Genomic DNA, 25898 nt, shown 5'->3' on the forward strand with positions numbered 1-25898 from the left:
ACCTCTGCATCTCCACGTTTGTCACGGGAACGAGATGCTATAAGAAGGATGGGGTAAAAACTTACACAAATCTGGATTCACCTTGATAAGTGATACGATCTATACAACTCTCAGACGTGTTATCATGTGTTTATTGCTCTGGGCAGCCGGCTGCCGAGAATTTATGACATATTTTTCGTTTGTTGACTTGATTTGGAAATTATCGTTTGAAAAAGAAACTTCAGTTCCGGACTGCCGATGGTCGGGAGTGTTGCTTATGTTTGATTGAATCAAACGGTACGTGAACGATTTTATTATTCCTTGTTTCCGGCGAAACACGACATTCCAAAAACAGTATCCTGAAAAGCAATTGGTTTTAGTTTCTCGAGACATTTATCGTAATAGATATGGTAATACGTATGTAATTGAAGATTTCGCAATTCAAGTATTATTCAACTTTGAACTTTGGTATTTATTTTTTCCCTTTTTTATTTCGACTATGTTAGTCACATTTTCTTTTTTATATTTTAACGACATTCAATTAGCTAGAGATTACTGGGTAGGGAAAGTTATGAAAATTAGAGCCATAGTACTCAAATGAGAGCAAGGTTGTGAAGTAAACAGATCGGAAAATTAGAAGTGGTAGGGTCATTAGAACAGGCTTAATTTTGTACGGGCTTATCTTTTGTCTTCTGCTCTTGAGGGTTGAGCTTAGGCAGCATAACTACGAATCACCCAACTTTGGTATTTATGTTGCAAATAAAATGACAATTATACATTTGTTTTTTTTTCTCCGCGAACAATTGAATAAGTTGCCGATTTTTGTTATGATTATTCACGCGCGTTGTTAAGCTAACCTAAAGATATTTTAAATTGTATGAAATAAGCACTACCGAAATACCTGAAACGACTAGCTTTGTATATCAAATATACAACTAATTAGTGTGCAAAAACACTAATTACTAGAACAAGATTGGAGACAATAAGAACGGAAAGAAACTAACTTATCTTCTTTTAAGTCAATAATCAAACTAGAATATTTAATACTCATGAAGAAATATGACAATAATATAGTGCACGCACTACTTAAAAGCACATGAAAGTATTTAATACAATGCCAATGGATATGACAATTAAACATGTTCTTCGTGCTGATATGACTGATGCAAACTGATAACTAGCTTCTGATTTTTCCTGCGAACTGTCAATTCTCAGCCCTCATTCATGATTGAACAGTCATCATTTCACTCAGACAAGACCATGCGTATTGCCTACGAAGATTAAATGCCCAGTGGATTGGTTTCCTAGTTGACCAAATAAACACTAAACAAACAAAGAAATTAGCTTGTTCAAAAAAATGTCAGCTCGATTGGCATCAACCGCCGGATACTTGTTCCCTTACAATGCCATTAATTCAAAGAACATTTAAAATACATAGAGAAGAATGGTGTCAAATAGGTGTGATGGTACAATAAGTATAGGGCATTATTTTTGCTATCTTATTGCAGAAATCGCCCATGTTGTGTGAATTAGATACGGTAGAGAACATTGTTAATGACTTTCATTTCGGTTGTTACCGTCGATCGGTTGTAGTAGTTACGGTGTCGTTTAATTTTTCGAGTGTTGTTCTGCGAGAACCCATTGTCTTTCGTTCTTAGTACAGTACATTTGATCAATATAAAAAATGCCAAGTGAGTTTTTTCTTACGTAAAAATTAATGCTGAACACGAGCATTGTGTTGGTTTATCGTTAAAAATATGGGCATCAACATGAAACATTCGCTTGGGGAGCATGATAGGTCAGCCGTTTGGGGGAACTATTGGTCAGCCCATAAATTTCAATTGAAGACTTTTAGCCATTTCCCAAAGCTCCACTGCGCAAACCATCGAATCGAGGCCAAAAGTAACGTAAAGCTGCACTTCTGATTGATTCGGTGATGCTGGAGTCTTTACGAGCTGAGCAAGAAGCTACAGCTAAAAAAACAACCTCCGAAGCCTCCGAAAAAAATTTGCCGCAAAAAAAAGAAAAAGAAAAAAGGAGAGGCCTCAAAACGGCAGAAACAGATAGAAAAGAACGAAAATTTCTCGAAAAAGGGACGAAAAAGGGTTCCAAAAAATATGTGAACAGGAATGCACAACTTCTATTCTACACTCTGGCGACGACGAGAACACCGAAGAAGCCATTAGCAAGTACAAAACCAGACGCAACTGCTGAAATATACACGTTTTTTCAACATTTCTCTACATGGTTTCATGATTTTCACATCATTTGCCGTTTTCTCAATTTCTTAACTGAATTACGTCAATAAATACCATTTCTTATTTGTGTTATTATTTTTAAATTATCCGTAGTATTCATACTCTTCAAATTAAAGTAGAATAGCTGATTTTCTAGGCTTGTACATCGTTTTATTTAACCACGAATAAAGTGACCTGTCGTACCTCTAGATTTTAAAATCGTCGAAAAAAAGTACCTTCGCCTTAATAGATGTAGCTTGAAAAATATATAGCAAAACATTAAATCACAAAATAACAAAATACTGTGTGCAATTTTGAATATAATAAAAAGAAGACTACTTCATTTTTTCCAATAAAATAAGATTGGAAGAATTGTTTGCATAACCAAACTGGTTCATTTTCAAAGATAGTCAAAGAATCACCTTATAAAATAGGTGATAAGAGACGCGGACGTAAAACGTGGACCACCGCAGGCTTCCAAATTCAATAAAAATGAAGTGCAAAGAAAAGTCGCAGAACAAATTCCAATAGATAATAGTATAGATTTTTAATAGTATAGTATTGAAAATTTGATTAAATTAAAGCATTATCAAAACTTGCCTTTCCACACAGAAGATTGCGCTTCACTAGTCTGGGACGAAATATTTGATTTGAAAGATATGAATGGCGTCGTGCTCGGCTAATTTAATGACAGCGAGCTCATTCTCCCGTCGAATGCCGGATCGGAAACAAACAGTAGCAGCTGACAGGAATATTGAACACTGCACTGCGCGCTTTGATTGCACACCGCAACCGGAGGTATGATTTGAAAACGGCACTCCGTGTCGGTCGGCTAGTTGGAGCAAATTGTTCTCAAATGTGCCGTTCTCAGACGAGTGTTTTCAGCTGTGGGAATCACGATGAAACTTGCACCAACTTTGAGATGGCTGGTTTTACTCCTGCTTGCTGTGTGAATTTTGGTTTATTTACTCGGTCCTCTAAAAGTAAGATTAAATCACGGTTATTTGATTTGTACGTATCGGATACAGTCGTTAATTGATGTAGCGTTGTTCTAGTTAGCTCAATTCTTGTCGTAATCTGTCCCATTTCAAGCTAATATTTAAAATGATGTGACACTTTTATGGTCAACGCACTCAAACAGTATCATATTTTGTCGATTACTTCTGTTGGGCGTCAAAGTACCCGCCTAAATACGGGGAATTCGCGAATCTTAATTCATTCTAACTCTCATATATGTCTAACTAAAAAGCAGTACATGATATTAAAATATTGACATATTATCTAAAATTGTTGGAGTTTTTGCGAAATATAATGTTTTAGCCATTCCATAAAGTCTAGTCCATATAGTCTCTGTCTGGTTATGTTAGTGCAACGGTTGAGGTTAAATTATATTCCCAGCTGCAGTACTCTGTACAACACTTTGGGAATTTTCTTTACCACTTTGTAGCAATGACATTTATCTATGTCATCCAATGAGTATTCCTCAGAAAACATAGTGCGGAAGTTTGCCATGACTTAACTTTTTGTCAGTTCCGACAGCATAAGTAATTAAGTCACTTTACGCTTGTCCGAACATGCCGCAGGCGCAGGTTATTCGCATTTGAAAATTCTAAAGTATCCTGACTCCTGCGTGTAGAAGACAAAAGGTTAACCCTCCGGAAGTCGCGCATATGGCCCACTGAACGAGCAGCCGCTGATGCTGTAAGCTAGAGCAGCCACCTCGTTTTTTACCTGTATTGGCCGGGTCACGGTTGTTGCGTTAAACCTGTACTGTAAAACGGGGAAACATTGATTACTTTTTAAAGGTCTGGACATCACGAAAAGTCAACAGCAACACTGTTTGACCATATCAGGCAATAAATTATCGGTGCATTGGCACGTTTCATATACTAGGTAGAAGGAACGAAATATTGCTTTTGCTAATAGACAAAGCGGTACACGGGTAGATTTTGTAGTGTACCCTGCTATAGCGATTTTTAGCTTCTGTTCTGAGCAAGATGAGAAACCAGACTAAATCAATGTTATTAGAACGTACACTTTCGAATAAACCGGCAATTTAATTGAATGTGGCATTCCTTTTTCCGTTTTTTTCAAGGATCGAGAAATGTCCTGAACTAAGAAAAATCTATCTAAGTATAGCCATGTCAAGTAAATAATCGATTTTCATAAAATATATATATTTTGTGTGTGTGTTGCTTCTTGTATAAATGTTTCGTTAAATCTCTTTCTTTTTTGTTTAAAATAATAACTCTTAAACTTTATTGCTCGATAACGTTGTAAATTGTATATTTCAAAAACTGCACGGTGTTACGGTGATTTTGTACTTTTCAAGAGACCTAGTATAAGTTGTAGTTCTCATCAAATGCCACACAAAACAATATATGAAAAATGTTGTATACCCTCAAAATCTTGATTTATAACAAAAAAACGATGTTTCGAAACTTTCGTCGCTAATTTTGTTTGCGTGATCATTTTACAATCGATTTTAAATTTTTTGAGTGTTTTGGAAAGAAGAAGAAATTTCCTTTCAAACAGTATGATATGTTATGTTCTTTTGTTAAAAGTACTATGCGGTTTTGTGACAACAATGTGGAAATTACCATTATTTTGCTATTTTTTCATTAAAAATATGAAAATAACTCAACATTTTCCTTAGAAAACTCTTTTGTTTTAATAAAAATTTAAGAAGAGCATTTAATTCCGCATCTTATGATCTATTTTTGATCAAAATGAAAAATGGCTGAAGTATTAATTTTTTTCCCAATTAGAAGCCTACTCGCATGAACTCTTAAGGGGTTGGTGAGGTATTGTCATGCATATTTTGCTATAATTATATCTTCCGTTATTTTATCAAATTTCATGTTCAAAGTTCACACAAATACTTTTGAATGTATACGTAATCGAGTAAAAATCGTGTTTTGAAAATTCTATCTGAGACCGTCCTCTTAAAAGTTCATGTGAGTTACAAATTTCAAAAAAAAATTGATAACTCTGCCATTTTTCAACCGATTTTGATCATATGTTATGCTTAAATTTGTATTAATACAAAGACGCTTTCTAATAAAAATGTGCAGCAATTTTCATATTTTTAATGAAAATATAACAAAATAATGGTAATTTTCATATTGTTGTCCCAAAACCGCATAGTTTTTTTTTTCAACAAAACCACATAACATGGCAGATCGTTGGAAAGGTCATTTCTTATTCTTTCCATAACACTCAAAAAAATTAAAATTGGTTGAAATATGACCGCGTGAAAATTTTTTTAGTGCCGAAAGTTCCGAAAAGTCGTTTAAATTGATCAAACGTGGTTTTGTGTTGTATTTGACCAGACCTACAACCTTTACTATATCACTTTTAAAGTGCATTCATTTTTTTTATTTTGTAACGCCGTGCTATTTTAGGTAATTTAACGAGATTTCGTACATTTATAGAATAATGCTTACACTATCTTTTAAAAATATATTTACGATATAATTATATACATAACAGTGCTTTGCAGTAATTTTTAAATTATAATTGCATTTTTTCTTGTTTTCTTCACGCTGATATAAAACTGATAACTTTTGATAATCTGTATTGGCGAAATTTCCTTTTTGTTCCAAGCCAGAGATATGGAATTTATGTGACCGTGCGCTTTTGCAACTCACGGCTTACTTTGATGATGAAAGAGCACACCGCATGAAAATATATTCTACAGACATCTCTTGATTGAAGCAAAATAATAAACTTTTCATTACGGGTTATTGTCCTTGTAACTGTGAACATATTTTTTGGAATGTTTTGCTTCTAAGGGCCCTTCATAAATTACGCTACTGCAAAGTACCCCAAAGTAGTAATTGACTCCTCTCTCCCCACATGGCACAAATTAACACAAATGCTTGTACCCCTCTCAAAAACAAATTAATTTATTTTATTGCTTTTCTTAAGTAGAAACATGTTGTATCGCTTTCTACCGTACTCCTTCATCTCCATCTGTCTCAAAATATCACATTGTGTCTTACCCCCGCATCCCCTGTTAGAAGCGTTACATATTTCATGAAATTTTTATTCAGTTTCTAGTGAATATCTCAAGTTTTTTTATTTCGATTATGGAGGTTTTAACCTTGAGGTCATTCGCCTCTTCGGGTTAGAAAAATCTCTTATGAAACATTTCTAACCCTATGTGCGAGGTTGGGACTCGAACCCAGGTGCGCTGCGTACAAGGCAATCGATTTACCAATTTTTATTCAGTTTCTAGTGACTATCTCAAGTTGTCAGAATAAATTCATTTTATGTATCTTTATGACAGCGCAAACCGTTTATTAAAAACTCTAACCAAAATGAGTACAGAATTTCCGAAAGTAAAACTCGGCCAACCAGCCACGGTCTCCCCTTTTAGAACGTCTGCCGGAAGGTTAACATTGATATCGAATGTTTTTCTGACAGGGGATGTACAATATCATCTCGGTCCGCTTTATCGCATGAATTTTGGTTTTAGGATATGTACGGGGCGTATTTTTACCAAATCCAACAGTCCCAAATTGTCGAGCTGAGTCGATTGGTATATAAGACTCTTGAAAAATGCCCAAACTTTGTACTTAAACTGTTTAATTCAATGCGATCATACTTCGCAGAATCTTCTATTCTTCATATCACTGTAGATAAGTTGGTAAGTAGGATTTATTGCTGGATATAGGGGGCGATTTTTGGCTTCTGCTTTGTGCGAGATGAGAAGGTAGACTAAGCAAAAATATTGTTCCGTTTAGTGTTGGTCTTGAATTTTTGAAAGTGAGTACATTAGAGAGTCAATAAAAATGGCCATCCGGAATTTTCAGAACGAGTAGTGTGCAACAATTTTAGCACCTCAAAAAATTCTATATGCAAAATTTGAGCTCAATATAGGACATAGCGTTGAAAACTGTTATTTTGTAAATTTCTATTATATGTCCGCTGATTGTTTACCTGTTCCACCATTGGGTGTTTGCATGTAATGAAGTTGTTAGTTGAGAAGATGATATTTGGAGATCCAACTGGAATGTTAGCTTTTCAGGGTTGTTAATCGATAATTAATCGTCATCGTCGATAACGTTAACCACCCGTCAGCGTCCTTGGAAACTCCGTTAACCATAATGTATCGTCGGATCCATCGTCATCGTCGATAATTCATCGGTGGTTATCGCGAAACATTTTGCGTTACTTTTTCGTTTATTGGAGTTGAAGTTGATGCGGTTAACTTTCAATTGTTTAGAAACTAATAAATATTGAAGGACATGTTTATGTTTATTACCTTCACCAACAGGCCCCTTGGCCCTGATGGTTGTTGCTTCTTTAAAATTGCCAATATTTTCGTTTTTATCGCATTCTGCGTCCGGTTGAAGTCAAAGGCCACACTGTTAAAAATTCGCTAGAGTCCGGTAACAGTGCTCTGGCAACCATAGTTAGTTCTCCTGAACGGAACTCGCTGAAGAGAGTTATTACGTAGAGCTCGAACGCGGGCTTGAAGATCCAGACGTCCGAGGATTGTAGGGCAATCCACTCTGGCAGAGAGTAAGTCCGAGACGAACAGGGCTCGAGAGTAGTCCCTCCGAATACTGAGTGTATCGAAGTGTATTAGCTGGCAACGGTTTTCATAGCTCGGCAGCTGAAATCCGATAACTTCTACTACAGGACTGTGAATACATCAAGATCGATACAAATTTATTCCATCCGTTGCCGATAGTGAGTCAATTTTAGAGTGCTAAAAATACCAGCGTACTAGAGATGCCGTATGCGAGAAGGTTAGTGTTCTCTTCATGTCAGCGAATAATAAGACCAGGCATTGTGGCCAAAACTGATAAAAGAATGAAGTCTTCGCAAATTGAATAGCGAGGCGTTAATTAAAGTCCAACAGTGAGGCAATTGTAGAAATAGATTTTTGGCAGCTTCTAAGACGAGGAGTTTTTTTTTTCTAAAAGCACAACTTTTTCCGCTAATAAATTCGTTAAAAACCTCTAATCTGGCAAGCAAATTGTAGTTAATGATAAAAACAGTCTTTGGTTACAAACTATGGCTATGGATACTAGGATACAGGTCGGACTCGATTATCCGGGGTTTTAAAAAAAATCTCACCCCGGATAATCGAATCAAACTTTTTTTGCCTTATTTTATGAATTTAAGCTTCATTCGTGGAGAAATTGGAAATAAAATGACCACGGCAAATTTTCCTATTATGGTAAATGTAAATGTACATATTTTTGGCCCTAGTCGATTTTTCAGACTTTCAGGGTGTGATTTGTATTTTCAGTTGGTTTTCATTTATTATTCATATTGGTAACGAGTTAACGATATATATCAGTTGTTTATAGCTATTTGTACAAGAATTCTAAGATAAACTTTTTAATAAGGTGTGTCTTTTGCAATACAAGTCAAACTCGATTACCCAGGGCTTAGATTTTCCGAGGTAACTGATTCGATTACTCGAATACCAGAAAAAATAAAGTTAGTAAGTAAACTGGGGGTCGTCTGTTTCTTGGCTCCAGTTTAATTTACGTGAATTGTCACATATCACAGCTAACATGTCTAGTCATTCTAATTAGAAGAGTGCGCAAAGAGATCCTTGTCCTTGTCCTTGTAGCATCATTTAGTTGACCAATACTGGATTGTCCGGTAATAACTACGCGTGTAGTCTCCGCAAACTGTCCCACTCATACTTGTCACTAGCGAAGGACTACCAGGTTAGAAAGTTTTAGGATAGTTTTTAATAATATTCCCAGGCTAAGAAAATATTCCAAAATTTCATTTTCGCCATTAACAGAAACTATCCCTGGCAGCACTGCTTCAGCGGAACCCAATCAGATTAATTGTAATAACTTCTATTGTAATGCTAATATTTATAACTCAAGTGCTCAAATGAAATGTCTTAGTCGCAGTTATTAGCCTTAATTGACGTTGTGTAAACCAAAAGTTATAGTCATATAGAAACATGGTTGTTAATCAACCAGAAGGGCACGGACGGGTTAAAGATGCTATTGGAATTCTGAGCAGGAATCACTTATTGTAAGGGATAATGGGAGAAGAGCAATATTGTTTGTGTCAAAGTCCACTGGAACTCAAAGCAGAATATTCATCAGAACATTACACCGGATTCCAATGATAATAGGACCATGATTCTATCAGTATGTGGAATAAAGCATAATCTTCAGCGGAATTCTATCTTGAGAAAGATTCCACTAGACAGAGAAAAAACCGTAGAAATACGGATAAATATTGAATCGAAGTTCTGAAATAGATTCCATTGGGATGCTGAGAAAACTTCGATCAGAATCTTGAAAAGTATCCAAACAGAATCCTGAGAAGCATGTCATCATTATCCCAAGAGATAGCCAGAAACCAACCGATAAATGTAGGTATAATGACGTTTTATGTGGTCTACAGTAACCGATGTATTACGAGAACAATGTACTTTTAGTGTAAAATTAAACAGTTGCATATACAGCAATATTGGCATTAAAAACTTTTCATTTTTTTTTTTTGGAATCCCTAAACAAATCTTAAAAAAAAAATATCTCGCTGATTGATTCTAGTGCAAACAGTACCAGAGATATAATCCGAAGAAAAACATTTTTTTAAATAATTTGTTGAAATTAACCGTTATGTGTCCTACAAAAAAAAACACCTATAACAGGCCAACGAGGGTACCAGGGTACCCACAAATTAAAATGCTCATAACTATGGCTTCCTTTAACCGATTTTGACACTTTTAAATGTTTTAGGTTCAGGAACTCGTCCAGTTTTGGATTCTGTAACATAGAACCGGACGAATGGATCTGGTTCTTGGTAATCCGGATTTTTCGGAGTAATGTTCCTTCTAGGGTATGATTTGTAAATTTAAATAATGCCCTAGCATAATGAGTATCAAAACTCTTCAAATTGTCTCGGAAGTCTGTTATTTATTGTTGCGGGACCCTATGGTAGTTGGAAAAATGGAATTGGAATGGAATGGCCATTCACGGCTTTACGGGAGCCTGCTCCGGAATGTCTGTTTCGGGGTGAAATCACCAAATGGTTCCAATACCACGAGATACAACCTGATGCTATGCCAAGAATTTTGATACCCATATTGCTAGTATTCCATTGAAATTCACAAATAGTATCCAAGCACTGGAACATGCTTCCGGAAATCCGGATTCCCGGGAACCGGTTGGAATAACCCGATTCATTTTTACCAAGTCTAAAAGTGGATGAGTTCTTGAATCCAAAACACCCAAAAGCATCAAAATCGTTTGGAAATCATCTTAGTTATTGGCATTTCAGTTTTGGGGGTACCCGGGTATCCACGTCGGCCTGTGACATAGTAAAAAATTCAGGAGCCCCTCCTCACTCCCTTCTTACTATATCAAAAACATTATTATCCCAAAAGCTTGACTTAGTGAAGCTCTAAGATGTCACAAAGTTTCAATTCCCAGCTACGGATAAAACATCGGAATTTCAGTATTTCTAACTTAAAAAGGTATCCGGGTGCCGCGTCGGACACATAACGGTTAAGAGTGTTCCCATGAACTGAGGGGCTGTTTAAACGACACAACAATTTAGGTTATTATATATTGTCTCTAAACGAACAATTTCTTCAAAACTAGTTCCAATCCATGAAGGTCGATTCCAAGTTTTGTTTTTTTAGGTCACTTAGCGCGGAATAACCCATATATAAGCTATTTTTGAGGTAGGTTAAAATTTGAGAGGAGGTTAACGCTAGACCCCCCTTTTGAAGCAAGAAGAAAAATTAGGGAAACTTAATTTTGACAACCACCCTACAACTCCGACAAAGCCTTTTTGGCACGATCGTTCGCCGGTTTGCTGTTCAGTATGAGATATAGGTCAGAGTATTTTAGTATCAAATATACAGTCCACGAAAATACACGTTTTTTACGCAAGTTTGCGTTTCTGTTTGCGCAGTGAATTTTCAGTTTTGTGTTAAGTCCAAGTATCCGAAGAACCAACAGTGCGCGCGAACATTTGGTCCTTCGAGCCGGATCACGGTGACGGTTTTCGGATACTTGGCGGGACGTTGTCCCTTTGAAAAGTGACACTAAGTGCCGGGCAAGTGCGGAACAATCGAAAGCCCGTGAATAGAACAATAGGAAGTGCTCCATTTTCGACGCTGGACGGCGCGAGTGGACGCCATCGCGAAGCGGGTTTCTGGCGCCATCGGCACTGAAGCAACGAGGAAAATTGGACGGCGACGATTGCGGACGGCGGCGGACTGGGTCGCAACCTAGAATACCGGGGAAGTAAAGTGTATGTATGGTGGTTTGTTGCATGTGGCCACCTAACGTGTGACGGTTCAATAAAGTTATCAAATGCATGCGAGTTTTATTCTTGGCGAGTGCATGAGTCGTGTCCACCATTAAATTTGGTCTCGGTATTTCGCTGGTTATTACTGGCTGTCGTTTGCTCCTCTGATCAATTATCTTTCGCTGCTGTCAATTGGGTTGATAAGTCTGTATTCTGTCTCGCGAGGTCGCGGTCGTGGAACGTCGAGTCGATCGGTGAATTTTCGGAAACGGATGTGCTAGTGAAGGTGATTAGTGCGTGATAGTTCCTGATTTCTACAGTGCAGTGAGTGAGAGGTGTAAAATTTGAAAATGGCTCGTGAAGTGAAGGCACTGTTGAAGCGTGAACGACAGTTGCAGAACAGTTTAACGTTCATTGACAAGTTTATCCAGAACTATGACGATGAACGGGATGCGCGTCAATTAACATTTATGTGCCCAACAAAAAAAACACCTTTAGCAGGCCAACGAGGGTACCCGGGTACCCACAAATTGAAATGCTCATAACTATGGCTTCTTTTAACCGATTTTGACACTTTTAGATGTTTTGGATTCAGGAACTTGTCCACTTTTTGATTCTGTACAACAGAACCGGAATAATGGATCTAGTTTCTGGTAATCCGGATTTTCCGGAGTAATGTTCCAGTACTAGGATATTGTTGGAGCAACGAAGAGAAGAGTAGTTTAGGGACGCGACATGATCATCTAAAAGCTACTAAGGCGATACCTAGCAGCCACAGAAGACCAAGCGCAGAGTGCTGTGGTGAATATAGCTTCGGCTTATCATTCTCTCGATCCTCTCTTGCTCTCGTTATCACCGATCACTGATCGTAGGCTAGGTAGTACGGGATATAGGATGTACATTTTAGTCGTTACCACATTATCAACGAGTCAAGTACAATAAAACCAGTGCATGCAAAATATTAATAAAGCAGGTTCCGTTCAATAAAGTTCGTAGTTTAAAGTCACACGCGAGTTTCTATCTACAAAATCGACGAAAAGTGAACCAGTGCGGAGTGTCATCAACATTTGGTCCGGTACGACCGGATTCGAGAAACCGCGTGGAGAAACCTGGGCTGCATCAAAGGGTCACCATTGTTTGGTGCAAGCGACAATTAATCAGTCGAATTCCGCGACGGAAGGTTGCTGTTGCTGGAGCGTCGGGAAACTTTGCTGCTGGACCAGGACGATTTGCGCTGAAACCGCCGAGAATCGGCTCTTACAAGACGCCATCGAGGACAGGGACAAAAGGCTAAGTAACACAAAGACGGTATGTCTATGGTGCGGTGCTGAATTGCATGGTCAGGCCGCCATTGCAAATAATAAATTGATGCCTCGTGGTTGAGAGCAGATACATTTTGCATGCATGATTTACAATAAAATTGTGATGTTCAATCTTTGTCGTCTTTGCTAAATTATAAATTGAGCCTTGGGTTATGTTTCGAGACTTTCGGATCGCTTAACCAATTTCTGCTGGAACAGTGCAGTTTGGGTCGTAAGTTCTATTATATCACTGGGTTGGTTGCTAACTTCGAGCAAGGTCAAATAAGTCTTATTGGTACTGTTGAGGTGGTGCAGTGAGTGAATGATAAAAACTAAACGCATCCAAAATGCCGAGGGACGATCTAAGAATTCTGCTGAAGCAGGAGCGTACATTACGGAGCTCGGTAGACAATTTTAAATTATTCATCACCAACTACCGAGAAAACCGTGATCGAAGCTCACTAGAAATGCGAATCGCTAAGTTAGATCAGATTTACGATAAGTTTCTGGATGTAAGGATGCGTATTGAGGTACTGACTGACGAAGAGGAGGATGACTTTGCGGAGTCTGTTGAAACGGAGGAGGAACGGAAATCGCTGCGTATCTCAATTACAGAAAGGCGAGAGCAGGATAATGTAAAGGTCATTAGAGATTTTGAAAATGAGTACTATTCTTTAAAGCAATTATTGTTAACGTTAGCAGTTCCAGCAGGTAGTAGTCGCGATGTCGTGACAACACAATCTCGAGTGTCATCGATTCCTGAATCACAACTTCGAGTAAAACTTCCTGAACTCAAGTTACCGATATTCAGTGGTAAGTTGCGCGAGTGGATAACCTTTCGTGACTCATTCGTCAGCATGATCCACGACAACGAGCATTTATCTACAATCGATAAATTCACGTACTTACGGACATCCTTAACCGGCGACGCACTGAGAGAAATTTCTTCCATCGAACTTACAGCTGCAAATTATTCCATCGCTTGGAACAGTTTACAAAGGACCTACGAAAACAAGAAACTCATCGCCAAGTCTTACTTAGATGCTTTATTCGCCGTGAAGCCGATGGATAAAGAATCGTACGAACAGCTTAATCGCGTAGTTGGTGAATTCGAAACCAATATCATGATGCTCCAGAAGATTGGGGAAGACACTGATGGAATGAGTACCATTTTGCAACATATGGTGTGCCAGCGACTCGATTCGAACATTCTGCGGAGCTGGGAGAATCATCATAATTCCACTGAAATTCCAACATACAGGAATCTCATCGATTTTCTTAAGGATCAGTGCATGGTACTTCGTAGCATTGGGCTCGGAAGATCAAATCAAGGAGAATCCAGAAAACCAGTTCGTCTTCCCACACTGAGTCACATTGGTGCTCAACCATCTGCGTCGTGTCCTTTCTGTGAAGATCAGGTGCATTCCGCATTCAAATGCAACAAATTCACAAGGCTGAAAGTGACCGATCGAGTAGATGAAGCGAAACGTAAGTCGCTTTGTCTTAATTGTTTATCACCGGGACACATAGCCAGATTTTGCTCAAAAGGGTCGTGTCACACATGTGGGAGAAGCCATCACACCCTCCTGCACTCAGGCAACCCCTCAAACACACAGTCAAAATCAAATCAGAATCAACAACCGCAAACGGTAAAGAAGATTCAAACGCCCAACCCGCTACCACAGCAGAGTCAAGAAAACCCTCAGATTCAAGGCTCGTTAGCATCTACTCAGCAACCTGCTCGAAAAACAAATTCAGCAGCGAGTAACACTCAACCACAAACGTCGAGCACCACAGACTACCCTTCCACTAGCCATACTACAGTCCTCTCGTCCAATATGCAAACAGTTCCAAATACAGTTCTCTTGTCGACTGCTCTCATCAACATCAGCGACGGTCGTGGAAATACCACCGTTGCTCGAGCTTTGCTAGATTCTGGATCACAACTTTGTTTTATGTCTGAAAACCTTGTTCAGAATCTCAATTTTCAACGTCGTCGCGAATGCTTGCCTATCAAGGGCATTGGTCAAGCTAGCACCTGTTCCAAGCAATCAGTAACCGCTTGGATTCGTTCTCGTGTGTCTCATTACACCATTCCATTGCAGTTCTTTGTATTGACAAAGGTAACTGCGGATCTCCCAACAAGAAAACTCGACGTCAGCAAATGGAAATTCCCCAGCGGGATCGTGTTAGCAGATCCAGAATTCTTCAATCCGAGCACGATAGACATCATCATTGGAGCGGAGATTTTCTACGATCTTCTAATCGAAGGGCAGCACAAGCTAGACGAGGAAGGACCAATTCTGCAAAATACACAACTAGGCTGGGTTGTGTCGGGAAGTGTCTCCAAGGGTCGCCGCTTTGATTCCACCATGGCCGTTGTTTCCTGCTCTGAGGAGAGGTTGGATGACTTACTCACGCGATTTTGGGATTTGGAATCGTGTCGGACAAAGGGCACAATGTCAGTAGAGGAAACCCTTTGTGAAAAGATGTACGATGAAATGACAACGAGAGACACTTCGGGAAGATTCGTCGTAACCCTTCCGAAAAAGCAATATCTAATCGACCGTCTTGGAGAGTCCCGTTCAATTGCGCTTCGAAGATTCGTGTCTCTAGAACGACGATTGAACGCTAACCCTACTTTAAAACAAACTTACAGTGAATTCATCCATGAATATTTGGATCTAAAACACATGCGTGAAGTTCAAGTACAGCCAAATGAAGTAGAGTCATCACCCTTTCCATACTACATGCCACATCATGCTGTTGTACGACCTGACAGCAGTACTACCAAACTTCGTGTAGTCTTTGACGCATCCTGTTCCACAATGTCAGGCGTGTCTCTCAATGATGCCTTAATGGTAGGACCAGTGGTTCAAGAAGACCTGCTTTCCACGGTAATCCGTTTCCGTATCCACAAGTTTGCCATCGTGGCTGACATAGCCAAAATGTATAGGATGGTCAACATCGCTTCGAATGATCATCAATTCCAAAGGATATTGTGGAGAGACTCCCCATCTGAGCCAATTCGGACATTCGAACTCACGACCGTCACCTACGGGACATCATCGGCACCATATCTGGCCACCAAGTGCCTCCAGCGCCTAGCAGAAAACGGAGCTGAATTACATCCGACAGCTTCGAAGATTTTGCTGAAGGACTTCTATGTTGACGATATGCTGTCTGGAGCAGATAGCGTAGAAGATGGCATCAAAATATACGGTGAAATGAATGAACTACTGGATCCTGCGGGATTCACTCTCAGAAAATGGAGTTCGAACAACTCTGAAATATTGGCAGCCATTCCTGAAATTCTTAAGGACGATCGTACGTCCCTGGAACTGGACTCCTCGAAATCGACTATTAAAACCCTAGGGCTTTCGTGGGAACCCAGCTCGGACTATTTTCGATTCACTGTGCCTCAGTGGAACGATTCTACTGAGATCAACAAGCGCATCATTTTGTCCGATTTTGCCCGCCTTTTCGATCCTCTCGGACTGGTAGGGCCAGTAGTAGTCCAAGCCAAGATATTTCTCCAGGATCTCTGGAAACAGAAATGTTCCTGGACAGAAACACTCAGCGAGGAACTTCAGCACTGGTGGCTGGAATTTCGACGCAACTTGACTGGACTTTCCACCCTCAAGGTACCTCGTTGGCTCGCTTTTGGCAATGATACGGTTTCAGCAGAAATTCATGGGTTTTGTGACGCATCAGAAAAGGCGTACGGAGCATGCATCTATCTTCGATGCACGACGTACGGTGGTCTTGTATCGGTCAGGCTAATCACCGCAAAGTCCAGAGTTGCTCCACTTGACGATGTTCAACGCACAAAAAAGAAGATGACTATTCCGCGTTTGGAGCTGTCATCTGCCCTTGTTCTAAGTCATCTATATGAAAAGGTGGTCAACAGTTTTGGCATCTCAGCTCAACCGTTCTTTTGGACAGACTCTACCATTGTCAAATGCTGGTTAGCCTCGTCGCCATCCCGGTGGCAAGCGTTTGTGGCGAACAGAGTGTCGGAGATCCAACATTTGACTCGATCTGGTGTTTGGAACCACATTGCCGGATCCGAAAATCCCGCAGACGTCATATCACGCGGAATGACACCCGATCAGCTAGCAGAATATCGTGTATGGTGGGATGGGCCTGAATGGTTACTCCGGCCAAGAAGTGTGTGGCCCATGACAGCACTAACAGACGCCAGAGAGGTTGATCAAACGCTACTGGAGGAGAAGCCCGTTGTCGCTACGCCAGTTCAACATCATCAACCAAATGAAATCTTCAAGCTACGATCAACATTAACAGCGCTAATTCGAATTGCAGCTCTGTGCCGAAGATTTGCTTTTAACTGTAGAAACTTCGATAATAGGAAAACAGGATACTTGTCATTCCAAGAACGAGAGGAAACCTTGTTGCAACTCGTAAAACTTGCACAGAAGGAAAGCTTTGGAGAAGAGATTACGCAGCTCTCGTTAAAAGGCGAAGTTAACTCATCATCTCGTCTAATTTCGCTTCGTCCAAAATTGACGGCAGGAATAGTCGTCGTAGGTGGACGGCTGGAAAACGCACTCGTTTCCCCTAGCAGAAAACATCCAATGATTTTGGATAGTCGTCATCCACTTACTCTTCTGATTGCTAATCACTATCATCTTATATATCTACACGCTGGTCAACAACTTTTGATTGCCAGCATACGAGAACGGTTTTGGCCTCTTCATTTGAGGAGTTTATGCAGAAAGGTGGTACGAAACTGCGTGCGCTGTTTCCGCACACGGCCAAGGCTTCAAGAACAAGTCATGGGCGACTTGCCACCAGAACGAGTATGTCCGGCCCCTCCATTTACCCGAGTAGGCGTGGACTATTGTGGTCCCTTCAAAATTCGCTTTCCACACCGCAAGACTGATGTTCGAATTTGCTACGTGGTAATCTTTATTTGTCTAGTCACTAAGGCTATTCATCTTGAGATGGTATCCGACCAAACAACAGATGGCTTCATAGCAGCTCTTCGCCGTTTAGTTGCTCGACGAGGACGACCAGAGATCGTAATGTGTGACAACGCCAGATATTTTGTGGGAGCAAAAAGAGAATTGGATCAACTCCGTCGATTATTCAACTCACAGGCATTCACGAATTCGATTCCCCAAGCTGCAGCGAGTGAAGGTATCAACTTCAAGTTTATTCCACCCCGGTCTCCCAACTTCGGAGGCCTATGGGAAGCAGCGGTTAAGTCCATGAAATATCATCTGAAGCGAACACTCGGGACTGATATTGTTACACCGGACGAGTTCTATACATTACTAACTCAGATCGAAGCATGTCTAAACAGTCGTCCATTGACCCCTGTTAGCAACGACCCCACGGATTTGGAGGTACTCACCCCGGGACACTTCCTTGTTCATCGTCCGATGTCAGCTATACTAGAGCCTTCGTTGGAAGCTCTGCGAGAAAATACCTTGTCGAGATGGCAAAGAGTCCAGAGATACCTGCAAACCATTTGGAAAAAGTGGTCCACATCGTACTTATCAAATTTACAAAATCGCACAAAATGGACCACACAGCAAAACAATCTTACCGAAGGGATGATGGTCTTGGTAAAGGACGATAACCAACCACCACTGCGATGGTCCCTTGGACGAATTGTCAACGCACATACTGGAGACGATGGAAAGGTTCGAGTTGTGGTAGTCAAAACCAAGGACGGACTGTTCACAAGGGCCATTTCGAAAATTTGTGTCTTGCCAATACAGGACAACGAATCACTAACTGCTAACAATCAAAGGACGCAATAGTCCTTTCAAGGAAGGCGCAACGCGCCCGCGGAGGCCACCCGGTCTCCGCACTCCAGTTAAGTAATTTTTGTTAAATGTTCTACCAAAAAGTTAAAGGAATGTCCATCTCCCATAGCTTCGTCCGCATCCGTCGACGGTCGCTGACCGTCGCATCAAATATGCCGTCCACACATACACTCATCGCACCAAAGAAGACCAGAAACATTGTCACGCGTTTTGGTCGAATTCAAATCCAGAGTTGCCGTTAAATTATTATATATACAAGGCGACTAGTTTCCAGTGGAGGTTGAGGAACCTCCACGCGCAGTTACGTAACGATATCATTCGCTATACCTTGAGAAAGCAACACTTTCATTTATTGATAGGACCACTTCAAGAACGAGACGAACGGGAGACGCTATTCAGAAACCTTCAGAACTATTGGACGAACAAGCAGTACGAGGCCATCTATTGTCATCAGAATCACCCTAGTGTAACGTTCGCATGGGATATGCTGAACGCAACGTCAGCGGCGCAATGCGCGCCTGCGGTGGCGCATAGCCACCGCTTCAGGGAAGTCGTTTTGTTTCATTTTCTTATTGAGTAAAAAATCGCCTTTCATCTGATTCCAGAGATATGGTCCGTTGGGTGCCTCATCCGAGGCTTGAGCTGAATCGTCTCATGAGAACATCAACTACACATACAGTCCACCATCAACAGGTTCCAATATGATTTGAGCATCAAAGAAGGAAGTAAATATCAGTCTAATCGTCATCGTTCAAACGCCAACTCGTCATCATTCAAATGAAATTTTTGCGGATAAGATCGTGTTCTCAACGTTCACGTATTCAAGGCGGTACAATACCTACAGCGTTAGAATTTATGTATGAACTGTGCAGAATTAGATATACAAAAATCACTCATTGTTAGATCATAAGACAAATTATTATTGTACTAAATAGTTAAGTTGAAATTGCTGGTCATTTCAAGGCGGCCGGTGATGTTGGAGCAACGAAGAGAAGAGTAGTTTAGGGACGCGACATGATCATCTAAAAGCTACTAAGGCGATACCTAGCAGCCACAGAAGACCAAGCGCAGAGTGCTGTGGTGAATATAGCTTCGGCTTATCATTCTCTCGATCCTCTCTTGCTCTCGTTATCACCGATCACTGATCGTAGGCTAGGTAGTACGGGATATAGGATGTACATTTTAGTCGTTACCACATTATCAACGAGTCAAGTACAATAAAACCAGTGCATGCAAAATATTAATAAAGCAGGTTCCGTTCAATAAAGTTCGTAGTTTAAAGTCACACGCGAGTTTCTATCTACAAAATCGACGAAAAGTGAACCAGTGCGGAGTGTCATCAACAGATATGATTTGTAAATTTTAATAATGTCCTAGCAATATGAGTATCAAAACTCTTCAAATTGTCTCGGAAGTCTATTTTTATTGTTACGGGACCCTATGGCAATTTGAAAAATGGAATTGGAATGGAATGGCCACTCACGGCCCCAGGGGAACCTGCTCCGGAATGTCCGTTCCTGGGTTAAATCACCAAATGGTTCCAAAACCACGAGATACAGCCTACTGATGCAATTCCAAGAATTTTGATACCCATATTGCTAGTATTCCATTGAAGTTCGCAAATAGTATCCCAGCACTGGAACCTGCTTCCGGAAACCCGGATTTCCGGGAACCGAATGAAGTAACCCGATTCATTCTTACCAAGTCCAAAAGTGGATGAGTTCCTCAATCCAAAACGACCAAACGTATCGAAATCAGTTGGATATTACTTTAGTTATGGGCATTTTAGTTTTGTGGGTACCCGGGTACCCACGTCGGCCTGTTACGTAGTAAAAAAATTCAGGAGCCCCTCCTCACTCCCACCCTTACTATATCAACAATATTATTAATCCAAAAACTTATCTTAATGAAGTTCTAAGATGTCGCAAAATTTCAATTTCCAGCTATGGATAAAACATAGGAATTTAATTAATTGAAACTTGAAAAGGTACCCGGGTACCGCGTCGGACACACAACGGTTAAGTGTGCGATTGAACGTGCTAGAGCAAGTTGGTGCAGAATATTATACGGTGCGTGCCAAACTTGTAACCCACGTGTTCCAATCCGTTTCTCAAAAGGAATATCAAAAATGTACACCACCAAATAAACTTGTAGATCAGAGAAACACCCTACATGCTTACTCAATATACTGCGAGAAACGTCGCAGCTCGTTATTAAGGCTCGTGTCCAATTGCTCCTGATACAGTGTGAGCACCTAGGGAGGGCGAGCATTGGTAGCGAGATGGGGTTGGGTCAGCAGGTAGTGGTGTGGAGGGAGTGACCCAACCAGAAAGAATCATACAGGGCAACTCAACGATAATTTTTGAAATTGTATAATTTATATTACTAACCCCCTAGAATAAGTAATAGTTACTAATATGAAGCGCACTTGGTCACTCCCTATTAATTCTAACACCCATCAGATAGGTTACTAACGGTCATATTGAACCCAAAACGTCTGATTCGTCGTCGACACTCGGAGATGCCTTTAGTGGTGGCAGCAGTGGCAATTTTAGCGCTGCTGGGAGCAACAGTGGCACCATGGTATCCGGGCGCTGAGAGGACTCCGGGCAAGACTATAAAAGCCGTCACAATAAGCCAGAGGGGTCTCTTGTATAATTTAGACACTAGTACGGTTCGGAACGTGGTTAGTACGACGCGCTTGATCAGAGGATCAAAAAGTTACGTTCGGGCTATTGTAGTGAAGAAGTGGAAAGCCGCAGAGTGGTGGACTAAGGTCCCAGTGTCGCCAAAGGTAGATCGGAAAAGTGCCCAAGTAGGCAATCTCGTTAGAGATCTACTTTTAGTGCGAGTGCCCGATGAACGTTTTAACGGCTTCCACTTCGCCAACGAAAACCACTCTTAAAAGAGCACGTGTAAAAAAAAATCTAGTGTTACGCGTCGTAAAATCTCAAGACCGTCCATCAACATACGGTGCCCGTTCCGACCACTACGAGAAAGGTGGACCCTACTGTGAAAAGTGACTCGTGGACACCCCCTGGACGGGTGCTATTAATATCGACGGAGACAGCATCTGTAAATTCGTTCAACGTCACCGCGTGGTCTCCTTTCCGGCCAGTGGAACAGCCATAGTGACGGGAATAGTGGTCACTCATAAAGGTACGTCTCTTTCGTCATCTTGCTTGCTCGGAGAACTCTGCGCGCCGAGACCGGGTGCGGATGACAGCACTCGTTCTGCAGCTTCGTCGAAGGCGCCCAACCGTCCGACGGCCGCAACGTTCAAGCATGCCAACGATATTCTTTATTTTTTTAATATTTCCATACTGCTAATTCAATTTTTGCGCAAATTTAATAAATATAATATAGAGATTAAGTGATTCCTTTTTCCACATGAAGTGTTTTTTTTATATAATAAATTTAGAATAATATTTTCAACATATTGAGTTTACGTATTCATCACTATAAAGAAATTGTCAAACTTTTGAGATTCGGGTAAGTGCTATTTTATTGATCGTTCCCCTGTTGCCCTGAGAGTACCATGCAAAGTCGGTACGGTAGTGGTAGGTAGAAGAAGGAAGAGTGATAGAGAAAAGAATCGTTTCAAACTGGAGCTTCTGCAGGAAGAAGAAGAGGAGAAGAAGCAGGCTGGTGCTGAACCTGCAACGAAAGAGGAAGCATTGCACCACCTCGAAGAGACAAACTACCAGGCAATGCACGACTTCGACGATCGTTTTTGTACCCTGAAGGCTGAGCTACTAGAGCTGCAGTTGTGCAAGGACCCGTTGCATACCAGCCACAACGACTCCGATTCATCGGCGCATCGGACGTCTACGTCTATCTCCCGAGTAAAACTTCCAGAGATACGACTTCCAAGTTTCGGTGGGCGAATTCATGAGTGGGTGACATTCCGTGACACTTTTCGTAGTCTCATCGACCAAAGCGCGCAGCTGTACGAAATCGATAAATTCACATACCTGAGGGCGTCACTTTCTGGTGAAGCGCTCCAGGAAATTAACTCGGTCGAGATTTCTGCTGCAAACTATGATGTGGCTTGGAAGGCGTTGCAAGAACGGTACGAGAATAAAAAGCTGCTTGTGAAGGCGTACTTAGATGCTCTCTTTTTCATCGAGCCACTAAAGAAGGAGAGTTACGACGGACTTAGTCAACTGATCGACCAGTTTGAGAAAAACTTGCAGATGTTAGAGAAAATTGGTGAGTCTACAGAGAACTGGAGCACGATTCTTGCCTATATGGTATGCACGAGGTTGGATTCCTCGACACTTCGACAATGGGAGTCTCATCATAATTCCAAGGATGTCCCAAATTATCGAGATTTGATGGGATTTCTGCGTAGTCAGTGCTCCGTTCTGCAGTCCATTTCCATCCCATCCAAGATGAACAGCGATCCACGTTCCCAGAAGGTAGCTTTGTCGCAACTGTCTGCGTCCAGGACACGTTGCAAGAACCTGCGAGAGAGAAGTCTGTCATCACTGTCATCAGCGTCACCACTCAATGCTGCATACTGAAACACCGCAGGCAGGATCCTCCGTTTCACTTCCGCAGTCAAGACCTCAGACAGTACCCCAGCAGCCATGACAGCCACAAACCAAACAACACAGTCCGAACCAACAAATACACACTTATCCGACCAATGGACAGACGAACACCGCCAACTCGCATAACACAACAACACCACCGTCCAACACCAACACAGCCTCCACTAGCCAAACATGCATAGCACTCCCCAACGCACCTACACACAATATTGTTCTCTCGACGGCGCTTGCGACCGTTATGGACCGTCACGGCAATTCGTTGCTTGCGCGAGCCTTGCTAGATTCTTGCTCGCAGCATTGCCTGATGACGGCTAGTTTTTCAAATAAGCTTAAGTTCCGTGAATCGCCAGCATTTTTGTGCATTCAGGGCATTGGTTCGTCGAGTGTAGCGTCAACAAGATCCGTCAGTGCAGCAGTTGCTGCACGGTCTAGTGAGATTTCGTCGTATGCCGAGGAGATGTGTTTCCATGTTTTGCCGAAGCTAACATTGGCGTTACCGACAGCAAGCTTCAATCCATCGCAGTTGTGTCTACCAGAAGCAGCAGCTCTTGCCGATCCCTGGTTTTATGAATCCGGTCCGATTGACATGATTATCGGGGCGGAGTATTACGTCGACCTGTTTGAAGAGGGTAGATACAAAGCAACTGAAGACGGGCCTACTCTGCAGAAAACTGTTTTTGGCTGGATAGTTTCCGGTCGCGTTCCCAGTTCATCATCTAGCGGTGCAATTTCGACGACCAACGTTTGTTCAACAGCCGATATTCAAGATCAATTAGCCAAGTTTTGGGAGTTAGAAACTTGTCGAACAACCAGCACGAATTCCACGGAAGAGTCGGCGTGCGAGAAAATCTTCAGCGAGACTACATTCAGAGATGAGACGGGAAGATTCGTAGTCACACTTCCAAAAAAGCAATCGATCATCAAGCAGCTCGGTGATTCTAAAGGTACAGCTGTTAAGCGGTTTATGAGTTTAGAGCGACGTCTGGCAGCGAATCCGGAATTGAAAGCGCAGTACAGTGAATTTATACACGAGTATCAAGCTCTTGGTCATATGAGCGAAGTCGTCGAAGATACTTCAGACACCGTTTACCACCTGCCACATCACGCTGTTTTGAAACCTGATAGCACGACTACGAAGCTGCGCGTAGTGTTTGACGCTTCATGTCGAACTAGCGCAGGGTACTCTCTGAACGATGCTCTAATGGTCGGTTCTGTCGTACAAGACGATTTGTTGGATGTTATTCTCAGATTCCGTCTACATCGTCACGCACTAGTCGCGGACATCGCAAAAATGTACCGCATGGTGCAAGTTCAGCCTGCCGATCAGCCTCTGCAAAGGATTCTATGGCGAGATTCATCAGCAGAACCCATCAAAATCTTCCAATTGACTATGGTCACGTATGGCACGGCTTCCGCGCCGTATTTGGCGACAAAATGTTTGCAGACATTAGCAGAAGATGGTCAACAGACACACCCTATTGCTGCGAAGGTGGTCCGGCAGGATTTTTATGTAGACGATATGTTGTCCGGAGTGGACGAACCTGAGGAAGGTAGAATGTTTGTCAACGAGATGATCAGCCTAATGGAATCAGCGGGATTCTCGTTACGAAGGTGGAACTCCAACTGCAGGGAGATTCTGTTAGAGGTACCAGAACATCTGAGAGATGATCGCACTATTCTCCAGCTTGATTCCCCAACATCCACCGTTAAAACGCTAGGTTTACTGTGGGAACCCAGTACAGATCGATTCCAATTCAGCACCCCGCAGTGGAACTCATCGGCGGTCATCACCAAACGCACCGTTCTGTCGGATGTCTCTCGACTTTTCGATCCACTCGGACTGGTAGGGCCCGTGATCATACAGGCCAAGATGTTCATTCAAGAATTGTGGAAACTTGACTGTGGTTGGGATGAACCACTTGCCGAAGGCATGCAGGATCGCTGGCATGAATATCGTCTAAACTTGACTGGCCTTGAGGGATTGTCTGTACCTCGCTGGGTTGAAATCAGATCCGATACCATCGACATACAGCTCCATGGGTTCTGTGATGCCTCTGAGAAGGCATATGGGGCCTGCGTCTACGTGAGAAGTATCTCCAATAGCGGGTCAGTTGCTGTACACCTACTGGCATCGAAGTCCCGTGTCGCCCCTCTTGAGAACCTGAAAAAGAAGAAGCAACGCCAAACGATTCCGCGCTTGGAGCTTTCTTCAGCTTTACTCCTTTCCCACCTCTACGAAAGGGTGGTCAGTAGCACACACATCAAGGCCATAGCTTTCTTTTGGACAGATTCGATGATTGTTAAGTGCTGGTTAGCATCATCACCGTCGCGATGGAAAGAATTCGTTGCGAACCGAGTTTCGGAAATCCAGCATATAACGAAAGGCAGCATCTGGAATCACGTATCAGGAGTTGAAAACCCAGCCGATATAGTTTCTCTCGGCATGACGCCTGCGCAGCTGCAGTACCAATCGCTATGGTTTGGTGGACCTCACTGGCTGCTTCTGGAGCAAGATAACTGGCCGGGAACACTGCAAGTTTGCGAAGACAGCATTGACAGATCAGTACTAGAGGAAAAAGGAGCCGTTGTCGCAGTTCTGAAATCCGTTTCTCCCAGTGAGCTGTTTAACCTGCGATCAACTTACACTGGATTGGTGCGACTCACAGCATACATTTGTCGGTTCCGTTTCAACGCTCAAGCTGCAAATCGGAATTGCCGAAACCTAGGAAGTTTAACCGTCAAGGAACTCGACGGCGCTGTACGGACACTTGTCTCTCT

At 41.7% G+C, this 25898-nt stretch overlaps 2 protein-coding genes across 9 annotated transcripts in view; one reads left to right on the forward strand and one right to left on the reverse strand.

Annotated features, from left to right (window-relative positions):
* LOC131690174 (titin) overlaps nt 1-25898 on the reverse strand; it is a 413707-nt gene that overhangs the window by 153208 nt on the left and 234601 nt on the right. The gene's annotated exons all lie outside the window — the stretch shown is intronic.
* LOC131690175 (uncharacterized) lies at nt 17428-18720 on the forward strand. Its single transcript, XM_058975747.1, has 2 exons — nt 17428-18613; nt 18674-18720. Exon 1 carries the CDS (start codon nt 17566-17568, stop codon nt 18556-18558), a length of 993 nt encoding a protein of 330 aa, XP_058831730.1. The 5' UTR covers nt 17428-17565; the 3' UTR covers nt 18559-18613; nt 18674-18720.

Source organism: Topomyia yanbarensis, chromosome 3 (genome assembly GCF_030247195.1).
Source record: "Topomyia yanbarensis strain Yona2022 chromosome 3, ASM3024719v1, whole genome shotgun sequence".
Classification (NCBI taxonomy): Eukaryota; Metazoa; Arthropoda; class Insecta; order Diptera; family Culicidae; genus Topomyia; species Topomyia yanbarensis.